At 40.5% G+C, this 12,888-nt stretch overlaps 3 protein-coding genes and 1 pseudogene across 7 annotated transcripts; 1 reads left to right on the top strand and 3 right to left on the bottom strand.

Moving 5' to 3' along the window:
- Window positions 1–410: 410 nt before the first annotated feature.
- LOC104790922 (putative anion transporter 4, chloroplastic) lies at window positions 411–3,277 on the bottom strand. Its single transcript, XM_087467633.1, is given in 10 exon segments — window positions 411–622; window positions 726–867; window positions 869–906; window positions 1,052–1,085; window positions 1,165–1,302; window positions 1,454–1,600; window positions 1,687–1,731; window positions 1,895–2,258; window positions 2,373–2,599; window positions 2,728–3,277. Coding segments are annotated over 10 exon segments (1,605 nt in total). The 5' UTR covers window positions 3,190–3,277; the 3' UTR covers window positions 411–614.
- Window positions 3,278–4,574: 1,297 nt separating this feature from the next.
- Window positions 4,575–6,354, top strand: LOC147938461 (uncharacterized; annotated as a pseudogene).
- Window positions 6,355–6,374: 20 nt separating this feature from the next.
- Window positions 6,375–9,479, bottom strand: LOC104711169 (uncharacterized). 2 transcript variants are annotated; one of them, XM_010427855.3, is made up of 9 exons: window positions 9,113–9,479; window positions 8,821–9,025; window positions 8,378–8,468; window positions 8,142–8,287; window positions 7,810–8,053; window positions 7,614–7,718; window positions 7,336–7,518; window positions 7,062–7,263; window positions 6,375–6,975 (listed from the first exon to the last, which is right to left on the bottom strand). In XM_010427855.3, exons 1-9 carry the CDS (start codon window positions 9,279–9,281, stop codon window positions 6,485–6,487), a joined length of 1,836 nt encoding a protein of 611 aa, XP_010426157.1. In that variant the 5' UTR covers window positions 9,282–9,479; the 3' UTR covers window positions 6,375–6,484. The 2 variants fall into 2 exon arrangements, with proteins under 2 accessions (XP_010426157.1, XP_087323758.1); XM_087467632.1 differs by lacking the exon at window positions 6,375–6,975 and having other exon boundaries at window positions 7,054–7,263; window positions 9,113–9,426.
- Window positions 9,451–12,675, bottom strand: LOC147938462 (uncharacterized). Of its 4 annotated transcripts, none has more exons than XM_087467628.1 (9): window positions 12,316–12,675; window positions 11,966–12,170; window positions 11,527–11,617; window positions 11,294–11,439; window positions 10,912–11,155; window positions 10,717–10,821; window positions 10,469–10,651; window positions 10,182–10,385; window positions 9,451–10,106 (listed from the first exon to the last, which is right to left on the bottom strand). In XM_087467628.1, exons 1-9 carry the CDS (start codon window positions 12,488–12,490, stop codon window positions 9,609–9,611), a joined length of 1,851 nt encoding a protein of 616 aa, XP_087323754.1. In that variant the 5' UTR covers window positions 12,491–12,675; the 3' UTR covers window positions 9,451–9,608. The 4 variants fall into 4 exon arrangements, with proteins under 4 accessions (XP_087323754.1, XP_087323755.1, XP_087323757.1 ...); XM_087467629.1 differs by having other exon boundaries at window positions 11,527–11,609; window positions 12,316–12,563; XM_087467631.1 differs by having other exon boundaries at window positions 10,770–10,821; window positions 11,527–11,609; window positions 12,316–12,527.
- Between the last annotated feature and the right edge of the window lie 213 nt (window positions 12,676–12,888).

Raw genomic sequence — 12,888 nt, forward strand, 5'->3', positions numbered from 1 at the left:
GAACAATGAGAATGAGAAAAGAAAAGAATCAAGAAGGAAGATTCTGAAATTTTTTTAGTTTTAACATTTTGGCAAGCGGAAGAAATTCAAAATATAGAACCAATCCGAGTAAAAAAGCCAAACGTAGTGGCTCGATTGCTTACGTTACGTATCAATACGGTAACGAGAGGACTAAAGTGGGAAAGAGCTACACGAAGTAGAGAAAAGTGCGCGCACCTCAAGGTACCAAATCACGGATCTGCACCTGCTGAAACTTCACTTTTCCCCTGCTTCCGTGCCCTTTTAGATTCAGTTTCTCATTTCTTCGAGGTTTAACATTCAACGTATACTTAACAAAAACAAGTCATCAGTTAACTCAACATTGTTTTTTCATTATCTTCTCACAGGCGTTTTCATTACACTCAATCATCAACAATGGAAAACTTGCTACATTTTTCATTTGTTTATCGAGGAGGAGAAGAATAATGTGGATATCTTTTCTAACTTCTATACAAGGCCGGATATATCTTGTTCCTTATATGTACGTACTTGAAGAGAAGTAGCTTGATTCTATTCAGATCTGCAACTTCTCTCCTGGCTGATGCTCCATCTCTTATGTGTGGATTTGTCCTCCTTCAAGCTGCTAAGAGGACCATTTGCAAATTATTGGAACAATAAATCATTACAAAATAGAATCGAACTGAACACCAAAAAGCAAAACAGCCATAACTCAAGAAAACACCAACCTGTTGTGTCAAAATCGACTCTTTCTCCAGTTGCATATATGTTGTAAAAGAGAGCGGAAAGGAGATATAATATTGCTGTAAGAAGAATAAATCCTTGGAAGGAACCCAAAAGTTCTACAAAGAAACCAGCTCCAACAGTTCCCAACTATTGCAGCCAATGTTCCAGCAGTAAGACACATTCCTATAACAATATAAAAGGTGAATACCAGTCAAACGATTTTCTAAGGCCAATTTCTTCTCAGAGGTACAAAGTAGCCATCGGTGATAATTGAACCAATAGGAACTCTGGAAACCAATGTCTATTAAAGGAGAATTAGAAAGTGTACCATGTAGAACACCAGAATACTCTGGAGCAATTTCCTGAAACAAGAGGAAATCAGATGTCAAAGATACTCAAAATTTGTAGTGTGGGTTAAGTATGAATCACACGCTTGGGTACCTGAAGGTTAATAAGAAACCCCAAATGGCTGAATGATTTTAGCCCAACAGCTAAACTGAGCCAGGCTGATGCTACTAAAGGTTGTTTTGCTGTCGTTAGACCAATAAGAGCAATTCCAGGACCAATGAAACCAATGGACTGCCAAATGAAATCCATCAGTCAGCAAAAGAAAAAAAAAAGGAAAGGCTAAATGAACACTTCAACACCATTTTGATATGTATACAGAACTCTTCAGTCCGAGGGACCTCTTGCTTGATTCAATGAATTCAGTGAGACAGGAATCACAAACCTGCATGATTTTTCGCGTTAAGGTGATGCTTGTACCACGTCGTATCAACAAGTCCGACCAAAAACCAGCAAGGTATCCTGTGAAAGCTATCATACTCCATGGAACAGCACTAAACCAAGCAGCTTGTTTGAGGTTCACATGATATACCTGCAGCATGATATTCTCTTAAATTTCTTAAGAAGAGTAAAAACAACAAAATTTCTATTTAGAATTTGTTGGTGATAGGGCCTTACTGTATTGAAGTATATGGGCATCCATGAAAGAATCACAAAGAAACCCTGGAAATAAGTAATTAAGTCATAGTTAAATGAATTCCAACAGATAGGAAAACACCTGATCATAACAAGTCATAGCAGTTGGTGCTAACAATTTCACTTCAACAAGAAATCCTCATAGTTACAATAAGGAAAGAGTTGAATTGAGAGGAATCTTCATACATACCCAGCTATGCATAGAATTTGCAACTATAACAGCCCAAGTCGGCATCTTGGAGAGAAGGCGTCCAAAAGGAGGTATTCCACCTGTTATGTATTGTTTGTTCACCCTAGTAGACGTTTGCTGCTTTTGCTTTATATACTCAAGTTCAGACTTTGTAATCTGAGGATGTCGATCTGGCACACTCGACGTCGCAGAGAGCCACACAAGCAACCATAGGAACCCCGATAACCCAAATATTACAAAAGGGCCATATATACCGCCTTGAGACATAAGAATAGGAGACAACATGAGTCCTACAACATTCCCAAGCTGAAACCCCGCCATTGCAATGCCAACAGCTCTAGAACGTTCTGTTGGGGGAAACCATCTACATCAAAAGTACCATCACTAAGAACCCAATAACCAGTGTCTGCTCGTTTCAAAATCATGAGTGTGCCTCAATCACATTTGGAAATAGTACTGAGAAACATACTATCAGTACCTCGCAACCATGTTGTTCATACAAGGAAGAGCCACTCCTTCTGCAACCCCAACCATAGCTCTTGCAGCAAGCAGTGCCCACAAAGAAGTATCAGCTGCCCAAGGGGTAAGAAAAGTAGCCAACGACCACAGAGCCACACCCCACGCCATGACTACCTTACCGCCATAACGGTCCACCAAAGTTCCCCCAGCTATTGGTGAAATTAAGTATCCCCATAGAAACGATGACTACCAAAAAGAAACATTCAAGAAACTATGAGACCAACGAGCACAATGGTGTACCAGTAGAACGACTTAATACTGAATTATTTACCCAAAACAATATATGAAGGAATCAAAATCTTGAAAGAGTTGACCTGAACGATACCGGAAAAAGATTTGCTCCATCCACGGGAAAGCGAAAGAGGAACAATCGCAACGGACATCACAACACGATCCGCATTGCAGAGCGCTAGAGCAAGCGCGAGCATCGCAACAACCTTCACTCTCTCCGACGTTATAAATTCCGAAAAATCAGGTTGCGCAATCACCTCCGCCGCCGTCTCTTCCGGCGTACGGCGAGCATCGCTGCAAGACACTCTTAATCGATGACGCGGAATAATACCACATAGCTCCACGGGAGTATTTCCGTCGAATCTCAAATCGCCTACGCCTCTCCCGGAGCAGAGTAACAACTTTTTCCGGCGATATCGCTCCGCTAACGACGGAAGCCTCAGTGTAGGTAAGCTCGAAGTCAAGACTGCTCGATCTCCATGGATTTTAAGAGCGTTGCGGTTACGGAAGTCTATTGAAGATTGTATAGAGAGAGAGTAACACATTTTCACCAATCGGAGCTGCTTAGTGATTAGTCCCGGGAGTGAAGAAGAAGACGAAGACGAAGATGCTCTCTCGGTGGTGGTACGAAATCGCGTGGACACATCCGTATAGTTTTGGGCTCATTAGCATTTAACAGGCCCATATGTTTTGGCTTTATAATTAGCATGATATAAAAGTGTATTAATGAAGTTTAGTTTTTTCCTAGATATCTTTGTCCAGAATTTCAGAGTATTATCTTTAGCTAAACAAATCAATCAAAAGCTTTCTGTTCAAGTCCTTTATAGTTAATATTTTTTTTTTGTGATAGAAATGTTCAAGTCCTTTGGCGTAGCCTCACCCCTCTTCATGCCGAGATAGAAGCCCTTATCTAGGCTATGCGTTGTATGATCGGGGCGGACAACCAATCTGTCGTTTTCCTTACCGACTGCTCTGACTTAGTGAAGATGGTGTCTTCGCCTTCTGAGTGGCCAGCCCTTACATCTTATTTAGAGGACATCGAGGCAGACAAAGCGGAGTTTACTTCCTTTTCTCTAGCCTATGTCCCGCGTTCCATGAATGACAAAGCGGATAATTTGGCGCGTCATGTTCGCACTGTTCCGTATCTAGCCACTTTTGTTAACAATGTTCTTTCACATTGGTTCCAGTGAGCCAATCTTGTTTTCTTGTTGTCAAAAAAAAAAAAAAAAAAAAGTAAGTTGGAAGTTTTTTTCAACTTTTTTTTTTTTGGGGTTTCAATTTAATTCAGTCATGTCACAAAAAAAAAGGATATGTACTAATATTGGTGCTTGAACAAAGAGTATTCCTTACTTTTTAGTTTTTACTAATATCTTACTCTCATTATGCTTGGAAAAATAAATAAAAATAATTGTCATTAACTGTTTTATCTGTAGTAAACACGTGGAAGATTCCAATCTGTATCAGAAAATGAGAACAATCACAATAAATCTATACATGTCGACAAAAAGGAAAAGGTATAAATTAGTAATATCATAAACAGTGTTTGGCTTCGGGACTTACTAATGTTTTTTTGGAAGAACACAGACTCTTCTCTTGGGAACTTGTCGTAGATCCGAATCTCTATGTTTTACTCGGGTTGGTCACTTTTTAATTGTAGACTTGTAGTGATATTCTCTCGATAGATTCCTTTAAAATTTTGTAATAAATTAATTCAAATTACCAAAACAAAAAATGTACTAATAATCGAAGATAAACCTATTCAATCAATGAAACAGAATAAGTTGACCTATTGATTTGCAATTGGAGATATTCGATAACAGTATAATTGTTTGAGAAGTCATACAAAATTAACAAAAAGGGTTTAAGGAAGTGAAATTACCATAAATGACCTAAAAACAACACTATCATCGAGATCCTAAAAAGTAGATTGTAGTAGTAGACCCATCAAACTTCACTCTCACACACACACTCTCTCTTAAGTCACCGCCGCACGCAAGCAAATCATTCTTCAGCCATGGCTAACATCAAACAAACCAATCGCCGTCGTTCCTCTTCCTCATGCCACCGTCACCCATCCGCTAAACCAACCGCCAGTTTCTGCGCTTCCTGCCTCCGTGAACGTCTAATCACTATAGAAGCTCAGTCTTCCTCTTCTTCCTCTTCTTCTCACCCCGCCGCCGTTCAAACTCCTGAGCTCCGTCGTATTAGATCACACTCCGTTCGCAACGCATCAGTCTCCGTTTCAACGCAGCCGCAACGGAGATCGTGTGACGCTAGGTCAAGCGCAAGCTCACTACACGATCTGTTCGTCGATGATGACGAAGAACGGTTAGATAGTTCGATTCGGAAACCTCTGGTTCCGGATTTGATAGAAGAAGATTACTACGATGGAGAAGATATCAAAGGTGTAGAGAACAAGACGATGAAGGAGTTTATAGATCTTGATTGGGGAAACCAAATCAAGAAGAAGGAGATAGCATCGGTTTTGAGCAGGAAGCTTAAGATATTTTCATTGAATCATCATCATCACAAGGAGAAGAGAAAAGATGAACAATCAGATTCTAGATTTGGTCGTCACTCTTGTGATGTAGATCCTAGATTGTCTTTTGATGGAGGTAGGATCTCGTTTGAGAAACCTAGGGCTTCATGGGACGGTTGCTTGATTGAGAAATCATATCACAAGTTGACGACGTTATCTACTGTGACAGAAGATGCTAAAGCTAATAAATGTCTTGTTGAAGAAGAGGAAGAGGAAGAGGAAGAGGAAGAGGAGAAGAGTCCTGGTGGGACAGTTCAAACAAAGAACTATTACTCGGATTCTCGGTAGAAGAAGAAGCTTTGATCGAAGACAAGGATTGCTTGAGGTTGATGAGTTGAGAGGTATTTCAAATGCCAAGGTATCACCCGAAACTGTTGGTTTGTTTCATGGTGCTAAGTTATTGGTTACAGAGAAGGAACTTAGGGATTCTAATTGGTATTCGATCAAAAACGTTAAACCGGAGAGTAAAGAATTAGTTTCTAAAGGAAAGATTTGTATTGGTGCTGGTGGTGGTGAGGGGAAGAAGCAGGATGGTGTAGAGTTAAAGAAACGTAGAAAGAAATGGCCAAAGGGATGGAACTTTTGGGGACTAATACAGAGGAAAAACGAGGCCAAGAAGAACGAAATCAAAACCGAGCAGAGTTTGAAACTTGAAGGAAATGCTGTTGAGGGTTCTTTGGCTGAGTCTTTGTTAAAGCTTAGGAGAGTAGGTAAAGGAGAAACCAATGGTGGTGTTAGTGAGAAGCTTTTGAAAAGCTATAGTGTAAGCACGAGAAAGTCTTGCGATGGTGTGTTTAGTGGTGGTGCTAATATCTTTGAAGGTGGAAGAAGCTCATGTGATGGTCTGTTTCATGGATCTATTAACAGTGTTGAGGTTGGAAGGAGCTCGTGTGATGGATTGGTTAATGGAATTGAGGATAAACAAAATCATCATCTACTTCAGACAAATGCAAATGTTGGTACTTGCGGCCGAGAGAAACCTGAGAATAGTTTGTTAAAATTATATATGACTCCGGCAAGGAGCCATAAGACTAGCAAATCCGGGAAGAGTAGGCTGAAGAATTAGTTTGATCTGACATTTGTGTTAACTCTTGAACTACTCTGTTGTAATTAACAACTAATGTATTTGTTACTTTGGTCTATAGATAAATGAACTAAGATTCTATTGCAATCCTGTTCATAGTCATACTGTTAAGATTACTTATTTTTCTTCTCTTACTTATTCCCACATCAACAATACATTGTTTTCAAGTACATTGCGTGTAATATATCATAAGATACCTCGCCAGTGTTCTGGTACATCAATCAGAGACCGGTTTTGAATTGAGACTCAAACCAAAAGGAAACAATGGGTCATACGAATTGGCATGAGCATCTAGTGGCAAATGCTCAACTCGTTTGAACCAGCTCACAGGTAATTTCCCCATAAATTCATAATCTCCAAAAATAACGTCAGCCATCCCTTGCCCTTCTGTTCCAGGTAACCAAGCAGCAACCAGAGCCTCAATCTTTTCAAGAACTACCTGCTCCAAAACCACAGGTCTTCCTGAGATGACAACCACCAGTGTCGGAATTTTCTCTGCGACTGCGGTGACAATGTCGCTACCATTAAAATGTATTGTGAGTTCAGAGTTATCCCCCATTGTCTCTGCATAGGGTGGTTCCCCGACTGCAACAATGGCGTAAGAGAATCCTTCACTCGACGCTAGGGTTTCCTTTGACGGAGTTTTCTCGTAGATTACTTCGGTTTCCTCTCCAACTACTGCTTTTATGGCATCCAAAAGCGTTGTTCCTACATTTCAGACAGACATAGATTCATGTTGATTAACTTTTCAGCAGCATCTTGTAGCCTCTGCTAAATAGGGTCCAATTAGTTACCGATAGTGATCCTGCCGCTAAGACCAAACCATGTCTTTGTCCATCCTCCACACTGATAACCAAGATCATCTGCGTGACTTCCAGTGACTAGAATCCTCTTGGCTTTGCGGTCTAGTGGCAGAAACGGTTTATCAGCATTTTTGCCATTCTTTAACAGAACTAACGACTTCCTAACTGCTTCCTGCGCCAATTCTCTATGTTCCTGCACACATGGATAAATCTTAGAATAAAGACAGCACTCTGGTCTAATGACATTTAATACAAGGGAGCTCACCTTGCAACCAACAGTAGGCAACAAAGAACGATCAGTGAGAGGATGCTCGAAGAGACCAGCCACAAATTTCACTCTGAGTATTCTTTCAACAGCATCATTGACCCGAGCCATCGGTATTTCCCCTGACTCTACCAGATCTTTCATGTCCTGTATGAATTGTTCGTATTTGAATGGTACCATCACCTGCAATAACATTTGATTATATAATCTCTCCACTCCTTCAATCATTCAAGATGATGCTAAGCTAAGATATTTCGCATAAGGGATTCAGAATCTACCATGTCAATGCCAGCATTGACCGCAGTTTTAATGCAGTTGCGGTAGTTTGATCCCTGAGGCTCACTAAGCCGGTCCAAACCTTCCCAGTCTGAAACTAGAAATCCCTGTTGACATAAACAAGAAAACTAGCTTAACGCATACACTTCTAGCTTATATCTATTTTTCATTGGTACTCAACTAAAGTTTTACACAAACCTTGAAACCGAGTTTTTCCTTGAGAACTTCTGTCAAGAGAAAACGGTCAGCGTGGAGTCGAGTTCCATTCCAACTGGAGTAAGATGCCATAACCGTGGAGACTCCCTGAGTAAGACACTTCAGATAAGGAGGAATATGTATCTTCTCTAAGTCTTCATATGACGCGATGGTGTTCCCTTCATTTATGCCCTTGTCTGTACCACCATCTCCAACGAAGTGCTTGGCGCAGGCGACGACATTACTTCTATAATCCAGTGAACAAATCCATGAGCCATGACATCAACTCCATGAAAGACCAAAATCAAATCACAGTGTAGTGATTTATTTGATACCTTCCTGCAACAAAAGGGTAACCATTTGGGTGGTCTTCTGGTGGCACGCCTTGTAGTCCCGAGACAAGCGAAGTCATCTCGCAGACAAGTCCAGTATCTTCTCCATAACTCTCGTAGCTTCGTCCCCATCTCGGATCTCTCAAGACCTATTAGAAAGACAACATTTCATTAACAAAATTCACATATCATTATGTTCAGTTTCAGTTGTTAGTTTTTTACATATAAAAGGGACTTACAGCCACACAGGGAGAAAACGCCCAGTGAGCACCACTAGCCCTTACTTCAAGTGCAGTTGCAGCTCCAATTCTTCTGACCAAATCTGCATCTCTACAAAATTACCAACAACTACAAGTGTTGTCATATTAACAACACAACAGCCAAACGCAGTATAGCTGCAATAGAAGCACCTAATCTTGAACACAATCAGATTCTAATCACCACTACTGCAATACTACTAGTCTCTACCTTGTAATCAGGAGCTAGTTGAAAGCTAATCAGAATATCAAATAGGTGAATAGGTTCAGTCAAGTTTCATAAAAAAGACAAAAACAGAACAAATCAACCAAGACCAATGCCACCATTACAGATCACAGTCCAAAATGTCAAATTCTCTGAAACTATATCTCATTCTGTCTCACCTGTTTGGAATTTTTAGTTTGCTTATGTTGTAAAAAAATACCTGGTGGCTCCGAGGCTGATGTTGTGGGGAAAGACGGTGGCGCCGTAGACATTGTTGTTGCCATGGACAGCGTCAGTGCCGTAGATGATTGGAATCCCCAAACGCGACGCTAACGCTGATCGCTGAAAACCGTCGATCATATCCGCCCAATCCGACGACTTGGCATCCTCGAACGGCGCACTCCCACCGGCGTTTAGTACACTTCCTGTAACACCAAATCTATAAATTAAATTTTTTTTTCAAAGAATCAAGAATCAAAGTGAAACAAGAAGACTGTGTTGTTTGTGTGTACCGATGAAAAAATCTGTAATGGCGGCAGGAGAAGCAACGGTACGTTCAATCTGAGTCATTTGACCGATCTTCTCCGGCAGAGTCATGCGAGAGAGAAGGTCCTTCACACGCGCCTCCACCGGCGCGTCTTGGTTCTTGTAAACGCATGAAGACTCCTCCTTGACTACCATATTCTCGCTCTTCTTCTCCTTCCTGGTGTCGTCTTCTTCTCACAAGTCACAAAGTCACAAGTCACAAATTTAAGTTCAGCCACTTCTCTTTATCTCTACAGCCAAGTTGGAGAAAACGAGACGTGGCACACTTATATTTGTCAGTCACACTCACACTCACACTCAATGGTTTTAAGTGAAAAAGTTACCCATTTGATTAACTTAATTAAAACGTGTGGGTTAGTTACAAATTGGTTGAACTAATTATAGATAAGTACAGTACATACATTTTTAATCATAAACTGTTATTACCCGACCCTCTCAATCAGACAGGTGAAGTTAAACCGGTTACAAATTCTGTCCCAAGTTGCAAGTGAGACCAAAACCAAGAGGAAACAATGGGTCATAAGAATCAGCATCAGCATTTAGAGGTAACTGGTCAACGCGTTTGAACCAGCTCACGGGTAACTTCCCTTGGAAGTCATAATCTCCGAAAATGACATCAGCAATCCCTTGCCCTTCAGTTCCAGGGAACCAAGCAGCGACCAAAGCCTCAGTCTTTTCAAGAACCGTTGGCTCCAAAACCATTGGTCTTCCTGAGAACAAAATCACTAGAGTAGGGGTTTTCTCCGCAACCGCGGTTATAATGTTGTTACCGTTGAAAGGTATTGTGAGCTCTGAGTTATCCCCTTTCATTTCTGCGTAGGGCGGTTCCCCTACTGCAACAATGGCGTAGGAGAATCCTTCACTAGAGGCTAAGGTTTCCTTTGTTGGAGTTTCCTCGTAGATCACTTCCGTTTTGTCTCCAACTGTTGCTTTTATAGCATCCAAAAGTGTTGTACCTACCTACATTTCAAAACAAAAACATATGTAAGTAAGTATTTAAAAATCAACTTTTCCAATATCATTTTTTGGCGCTACCAATTGTGATTCTGCCGCTTTTTGACCAGATTTATTCTTTGTCCATCCTCCACACTGATTCCCAATATCATTTGCGTGCATTCCAACCACTAGAATCCTCTTGGCATTGCGGTCTAATGGCAAGAAAGGTGCATCAGGATTTGTACCATTCTTCAGCAGAAGTAAAGACTTTCTAACCGCTTCACGAGCCACTTCTCTATGTTCCTGCATGCAGTTGTGATAAACAGAGTCAATCAATCATGCTTTCATACATCTTACAATAGTGGCCTCAGCTATAGAGATCTCACCTTGCAGCCAACAGTTCCCAACAAAGATCGGTCCGCGAGAGGATGTTCAAAGAGACCAGCAACAAACTTCACTCTGAGTATTCTTTCAACAGCATCATCAACCCGAGCCATTGGTATTTCCCCTGACTCCACCAGTTCTGTCATGTCCTGTATGAACTGTTCGTACTTGAAAGGTACCATCACCTGCAATAACAATGATTACCAATCTTTGTTAATCATTCAAGACAGTTGGAAAATATATTCATTACTATGTCGATTCCAGCATTAATCCCGAGTTTGACGCAGCTACGATAATCTGAACCTTCTGGCTCGCTAATAGTCTCCAAACCATCCCAGTCAGAAACTAAAAATCCCTGATAACAAAAGAAAAAACAAAGTGAATAAAACGAGCTCAATGCATACACCTCTAGCTAATTTAAGATTTCTTTTCATAGTCAATCAACCTTGAAACAGAGTTTCTGTTTGAGAACTTCCGTTAAAAGAAAATAGTCGGAGTGGAGTCTACTTCCATTCCAACTGGAAAAAGAGGCCATAACAGTAGAGACTCCCTGAGCAATACAGTTCAGATAGGGGGCAACATGTATTTTCTCCAATTCTTCATATGACGCAATGGTGTTCCCTTCGCTTAAGCCCTTGTCGGTACCACCATCTCCAACAAAGTGTTTTGCACAAGCGACCACATTGTTTCTATCACCAAATTAACAAATCCATGAGAAATTACAACTCTATTTATAGTTTATAAATAGAGTGCATCATACATATATGTTTATATACCACCATCTCCAGTGCATTATATATGTTTATATGTTGTAATTAGTATATAACCTTCCTGCAATAAAAGGGTAACCGTTAGGGTGTTCTTCGGGTGGCTCGCCTTGTAGGCCTGAGATAAGCGAGCTCATCTCACAGACAATACTAGCAGCTTCACCATAACTCTCATAGCATCGTCCCCACCTCGGATCTCCCAAAACCTAATGAGTAGACAACAATTTCTTCAATAGTCCACAAATCATTTCTTTCCTACAAATTAAGAATCTATCTATAAAGGGATTACTTACGGCCACGCAGGGAGCATACGTCCAGTGAACGCCACTAGCCCTTACTTCAAGTGCTGTTGCAGCTCCAATTCTTCTGACCAAATCTGCGTCTCTATCGGGTTACCACACAAAACTACGAGTGTTGTTACATCAACGACGACCAAACACGGTAGATGAACAGATGATCTTAAACACAATCAGACTCTAATCCTAGCCAATGCAGCTACTACTACTGTATGATCAAAAAGCTAATTAAAGAAAAATCTTGAGAAACTCCTACTAAAAAATATCAAATTCTTGGGGAATCCTTAACAAACAGATTCAAACTTCATACCAAATTCAAAAGCTTTAAAATGTCTAAAACCTCCATTACATACAAATCTCTCTGTCTCTCTTCCATCTTTTGCAGAAAATAGAAATTAAAGTTTGGTCTAAATGAATGAGAGTGGCGTAATCAAACCTTGTGGCTCCCAGACCAATGTTGTGGGGGAAGACGGTAGCACCGTAGACGTTGTTGTTGCCATGAACAGCGTCAGTGCCATAGATTATCGGAATCCCCAAACGCGACGCTAACGCTGAACGCTGAAAACCGTCGATCATATCCGCCCAATCCGACGACTTAGCATCTTCGAACGGCCAGCTTCCGCCGCCGCTCTGTACACTGCCTGTAATACCAAAAAAAACTAATTCATAAATAAAGTATTCTTTTTTACGTTACGAAAGGATGTGAAAAGTTTTGGTTCGTTGACCACAAACAAAGACAAGAAAAGAATGTTCAGTGGTTTAGTAATAATTAGTGTTATATATTACCGATGAAAGAATTTGTTATGACTTGAGGAGAACCAACGCTACGTTCGATCTGAGTCATCTGACCGATCTTTTCCGGCAGAGTCATGCGAGTGAGAAGGTCTTTCACACGCGCCTCCACAGGCGCGTCACGTTTCTTGTAAAACCATGAAGACTCATCAGTGTTTGTGTTTGCCATTTCTTTTTTTTCTTTTCTTTTTTTCTCACTAATCTACAAAGTGACTAAACCACTCCACTTCTCTTCTTTATCTAGCCAAGCCGAAGGACGACACGTTACACCCTTTGTTTACAATAGAATGCTTAATTTGCGTACACCCTCGACAGTCGACAGTCGACACTAATCACTTTTTTAGCTTGTCACTTACCTATGATTTTTTAGCTTGTCACTTATCTATGAATATATGCGTAAAACATTAAATTTATTGTAAACTAATCTATAGATCGATATACTTCAGTCACTTCACATAGAGACTTTGTTAAATATGTCCAAATTGTTGTAAAATATATGTGTATCCATCACAACATGTGTCCCTCTTTATTAGATAACACTTGGAACACTTGTTCACCACTTATCCT

Source organism: Camelina sativa, chromosome 9 (genome assembly GCF_030686135.1).
Source record: "Camelina sativa cultivar CO46 ecotype springtype chromosome 9, ASM3068613v1".
NCBI classification, from domain to species: domain Eukaryota; kingdom Viridiplantae; phylum Streptophyta; class Magnoliopsida; order Brassicales; family Brassicaceae; genus Camelina; species Camelina sativa.

Bases quoted from the DNA above. Each gene is read 5' to 3' on its own strand.
- LOC147938462 (XM_087467628.1), bottom strand. From the start codon at position 12,490: ATGGCAAACACAAACACTGATGAGTCTTCATGGTTTTACAAGAAACGT. The intron at 10,822-10,911 runs GTTGATTGACTA...TTTTGTTATCAG, and splicing joins AACAGAAACTCTGTTTCAAG to GGATTTTTAGTTTCTGACTG. The intron at 10,386-10,468 runs GTGAGATCTCTA...AACTGCATGCAG, and splicing joins TGGGAACTGTTGGCTGCAAG to GAACATAGAGAAGTGGCTCG.
- LOC104711169 (XM_010427855.3), bottom strand. From the start codon at position 9,281: ATGGTAGTCAAGGAGGAGTCTTCATGCGTTTACAAGAACCAAGACGCG. The intron at 8,288-8,377 runs GTAAGTCCCTTT...TCTTTCTAATAG, and splicing joins CGTTTTCTCCCTGTGTGGCT to GTCTTGAGAGATCCGAGATG. The intron at 8,054-8,141 runs GTATCAAATAAA...ACTGGATTATAG, and splicing joins TACCCTTTTGTTGCAGGAAG to AAGTAATGTCGTCGCCTGCG.